The sequence below is a fragment of the Malania oleifera genome, chromosome 11, assembly GCF_029873635.1.
Source record: "Malania oleifera isolate guangnan ecotype guangnan chromosome 11, ASM2987363v1, whole genome shotgun sequence".
NCBI lineage: Eukaryota > Viridiplantae > Streptophyta > Magnoliopsida > Santalales > Ximeniaceae > Malania > Malania oleifera.
Window position 1 is genome coordinate 1,433,569 of NC_080427.1, and position 4,458 is coordinate 1,438,026.

Sequence of the window (4,458 nt, forward strand, 5' to 3'; positions counted from 1 at the left end):
AGCCCATATGAAGCCAGTTGTCCTTAGTCTACTCTATTATTTGTCCCCAAACAGTTTCTCTTATGTCATTAAATGGCCAACACAATTCACATGAAAAATGAGAATGTCATTTCAACAGCACTGTTTAATTATATGTAGCATGCTCACATATCTACATACATAAACACACACAATATGTATGTATGTATCCCCTCCCGCCAAAGTCCCCCTCAATCCTTCAACTAGTAACCAAATGGAAGATTAAAAAAAAAAAAAGTAAAAGTATAGAGTTAAGTCTGCTCCACTTTGTTGTATACAATCTTAGCACAGTACCTATTTAATGCATTTTTTCAAGCAAAATATGAAGCCGCGAAATGTATAAAATGACATTGAATTTTTGGACCTAGCATATATACTTTATTTTTTTGGGGGGCGAATCCGAGTGATATTTTTGTGAGATAATGGTTAAACTAAAATGGAGGCCAAAAACCAAGCATGCAATGGAATTGAACTACGTACGCCACGAAAACACCAAATGCTCGATTAAAGAGGACCTTATCACCGAAGGAAAACTTCGATCAGAAACTTACAGAGGAAAGCCAACATGAAATTATTTGGTAGCTAACATTGCTACCAACTGTACCTATCAGGTCACCGAAGGCACGAAATGAAAATAACCCATTATTTTTTATCCGAAATGTTCATCATATCTCCAAGGCCCATTAAACATCATTCGTTGTGTAAGAATCCTCAGTCAGCCTCTTCTTCACACGCAGTAAGTCGCATCTCCCGAGAGAATTAAGCATTAATTGGCCTGTCTCTCTGCAAGTCAACGTGCTCCAAATCTCAACCTAAATCTCAACCTTTACATGGCTAATCCCCCTCATCAAAATATCAAATGAGAACGAGGAAACAAACTACTGCTGTGTGTTTAATCTGACTCAATGGCTTTCTCCTTTGTTGAGCTTCATCCCATAATTCTCCCACAAGTTGTCTCCATCGGTCATTAGGAAGCGAAAGCAGCTATCCTGTACAGCATTGGAATTAACCGGCGAAGAGCTGTCGTCCTGCTCAAGCCTCGCCGTTTCGTCGCAGTAGGCCGAGACCCCTCCTTGATTGTATACAGAATCATTGAGGATCGGAAAATAGCAAGAGCCTCTTGAAGTCTCCTTTCTTTTCTTGTTGCAGTCTTTGGACGTTCTACTGATTAGATACTCGTTGATGGTATTCCATTTTTCTCTGCACATTGAAGCAGTTCTATCATATCCGAAGCAACCCAATTTGGCTGCAATATCCTCCCAAAGAACGTCCTCCGGAGACCCACTTTGCCGAATCCTTGATTCCATGCCGGTTCTAAGTTCTATTAGCCTCGAAATCTCATATTCCGACCAGCTATTTTCACCTGTTTTATTAAGTGTCTCACTCGCATTCTCATTTTGATTTTCGCCCTCGTTTTGAAGCTCCCGAGCCACCATTAACTCCTCTGGAGACGACGCCTTTAGTTCTCTGCCACTCAATTTTTGCAAGGCCTCCATTAGAGCAACGTCGCGAGCTTTGATCCAGGCTCGCTCGTTGGCCCAAAACTTCTGCTCTCTATCCAGCCTCGACGCCTCTTGTTTCCTCCATTTTTCTTCCCTCAGCATTCTCTCTTGTTCTTTATGTTCAAGAGTCTTGAGCATCTTATCCAACCATGCCTCTTGCTTTTCCATTAGCCTTCTCATCTGCGAGTCGATGAAGTCCTTTATCTTTAACTTCCAGCTCCTTCTGCCCCTTCTCTTCTTATTATTCCTCCTCTCACCCGATTCATTCTCCGTCAACACCGTAGTGTTAAGATCATTGTCGTCAGACGACGATGTCTCGAACTCGGAGGAGTTGGAGAGGCTGAGACTGTCACATAGCTTCTGAGAGTGGAAGGTTTCTTGGTTAGCTTGCTGATTGTTTGTGATGTGAAATCGATGGCTATTTCCAACAAGATGGGTTTCGGTGCCTGAGATGGGATGACTGCTGGCGGTTTCCCCATAGAGAGCTTCAAGTTGGCGAAAGAACCTGTAGTGCTTACCATCTTGTCGCCCTGCTTTCCCTTCCTTAGTCTTCTTGTAGTATTTGTACAAGTTCTCAAACTTCTCTCTGCATTTCTTCCCGCTCCTTTGATATCCATGCTCCTCGGACATTATTCTGCAACAGGCAAATGAAGGGGGGCAACAATAAGGACAGAAATGAAACTTAATTTTAAAATTAAGTAATATGAACAGAAATATATATTCATCGATATATGGTTTTGCTTTATGTTATAAAATCTCATGAGGCTTCCTTGCTGGGGATTGACTGGCTGTAGGAGTTCCTGTCCATGCTCTACACAAAGACGGTTTTCGAAAGATTGATGATCTACTTCATTATCACAGTAGACGTCTTTTCATCAAAGACAAGTAAATGCCCCAAGCAGCAAGAGAGTCAAGCCAGTTCTTTAGCTAAAAAGGTAGGAAAAACACCAGTAGAAACTGATCATAGAAAAAGGGGACATATTTTCAATCAGAAAATGGGATAGCTAGAGTCTTCGAGCCGTTTACTGGGCCTAACTGAACTTCAAACAGTGGTCATGTTCTAGTCCAACCGAGGAAAAAAAAAACCCAAAATTTGTATTGCCTCCTCAATTGTAAAAGCTTTGGCATGAGGAAACCGCAAGGAGAAAGCAAACACAAGAACAACAACTTGAGTTAATGTCTCACACACACACACACAAACGTGTATATAAATATATACCTAGAGACTTCATCCCACAAAGGACCCTTTTGATTAGCTTCCTTGAACTTGGGATCAAGGCGAGATCTGATCTCAAGAAGTGTGAGTGTTTCTTGCCTGGGCCATCTTCCGGTGCCCCCATCACCTCCGAGGCAACCAAGGTCGGCGTCGACCAAACCGCCGAGGGAGGCTGTGGATGTTGCCGTAACAGCGTTGTTGTTGGTATTGGTGGTGGTAGAATGTGAGGGGAACGACGACTGATCGTGATGTTGATGATGCAGTCCACGAGGCATGACGTGGTGATGATCACTTACGATCTGACGGCCCACCATCAGCATCTCCAGCTGGTGGGTCTGCGCCAGCTGATTGCGGTGGCCGGAGAAGAGCTCTGCCGCCGGTGGGATCGTCGGGTAATGGGGTCTTCCGTTCATTAACTGCCGTAGATCGGCCATGCCGTACTGATCCTCCATCTCCATGGGTTTTGAAATTTACTAAGAAGCTAGAACGGAAGATAAAGCTTTTAAGAAAGAGAGAGACAACAGTTCGAAAGAGAAATTCTGAAAGGAGCGACAGACTCGGATCGTGTCGTCCACGAAAAAGCTCCAATTTATGCAGGGTACATTGGTCCTATCTCTGTTTCAAGTGCAAAGGAGTTTAGCCTCTCTCCCTCTCTCACGCACTCATACACAGTGGCGGTCTTTTAAACAGGACATGGCGAGGGGACGAGAGAAGAAGCAATAGGAGCAAAGGCGTGTGTGCACCAACGAGGAAAGGACACGTTTCTGAATCCCTAAACATCAACGGTATGCAGACAAGTAGTGTGGCTTGCAGATGCGTGCACAGTGCATAGGATCCTCCCTTTTTGACCCCTTCTCCCTCCATAGTCAATTTACATGGCGTCGTCATGTTGGTGAGCTTTTATTTGCTGCTGCGCGACCGCATTATGGCTTTCACAGCCCAACGGATAGATCATGCAAAGAGGATTCCCCTATGCATCATTCAGAATCTTATTGCTGCCAATCATCATAATTATAAATTAATATATTTGTGTGTGCTGTTACACACACATGTATTTGACACACCACAAAGAGATAAAATTAAACTAAATATATTTCAAATACACTTGTTAAGTAAGATGGTAGCTATAATTCTATTTCGCATCAAATGATTATTATCTTTTATTTCTAAATTCATATGAGTGACATCTAAAATTGTAGTCACTAAACTTTAACTATTGAGATAATTCCTCATTAAGAATCTCAAAATCAAATATAGATAAATCAATTATTAATGCAATGCGCTATGTCTTGCGTCACATTTCTAAAATCATATATTTGCATATAAGTATTTCTTGTTCCATAATATATTAATCAGTTTTATCCTTAACTATGGAGGAAGGTGAGGAAGACATGAAGGCATCATCCTTTTATGCCTTGGGCATAAAAAGTAAAATAAAAAATAACAAAAAATTTCTACAATGTTTGCTTATGAAAGTTGTTTTATTTTTAATTATATAATTATAAAATTATAAAAAAAAAAATTTCATTTTCTAAATTTGTATAGGAAAGTTGGAAAGGAATTTTTATTATTTTAAAGATTTATGATTTTTTATTCTTTTATTCGAGAGCATTAATTTTTTATTTTAGGTTTGGATTTGAATTTGTAGAATATTTAAATAAATGTAATATAAAATTATATTAAATTTATTTCAAATCCATATAAATTCAAATATAAAATTTT

General features: G+C 40.3%; 1 protein-coding gene across 1 annotated transcript; it reads right to left on the bottom strand.

The window, feature by feature from the left end:
• Positions 1-495: 495 nt before the first annotated feature.
• Positions 496-3,492, bottom strand: LOC131168634 (trihelix transcription factor PTL). The gene is made up of 2 exons (XM_058128228.1): positions 2,740-3,492; positions 496-2,154 (listed from the first exon to the last, which is right to left on the bottom strand). Exons 1-2 carry the CDS (start codon positions 3,192-3,194, stop codon positions 921-923), a joined length of 1,689 nt encoding a protein of 562 aa, XP_057984211.1. The 5' UTR covers positions 3,195-3,492; the 3' UTR covers positions 496-920.
• Between the last annotated feature and the right edge of the window lie 966 nt (positions 3,493-4,458).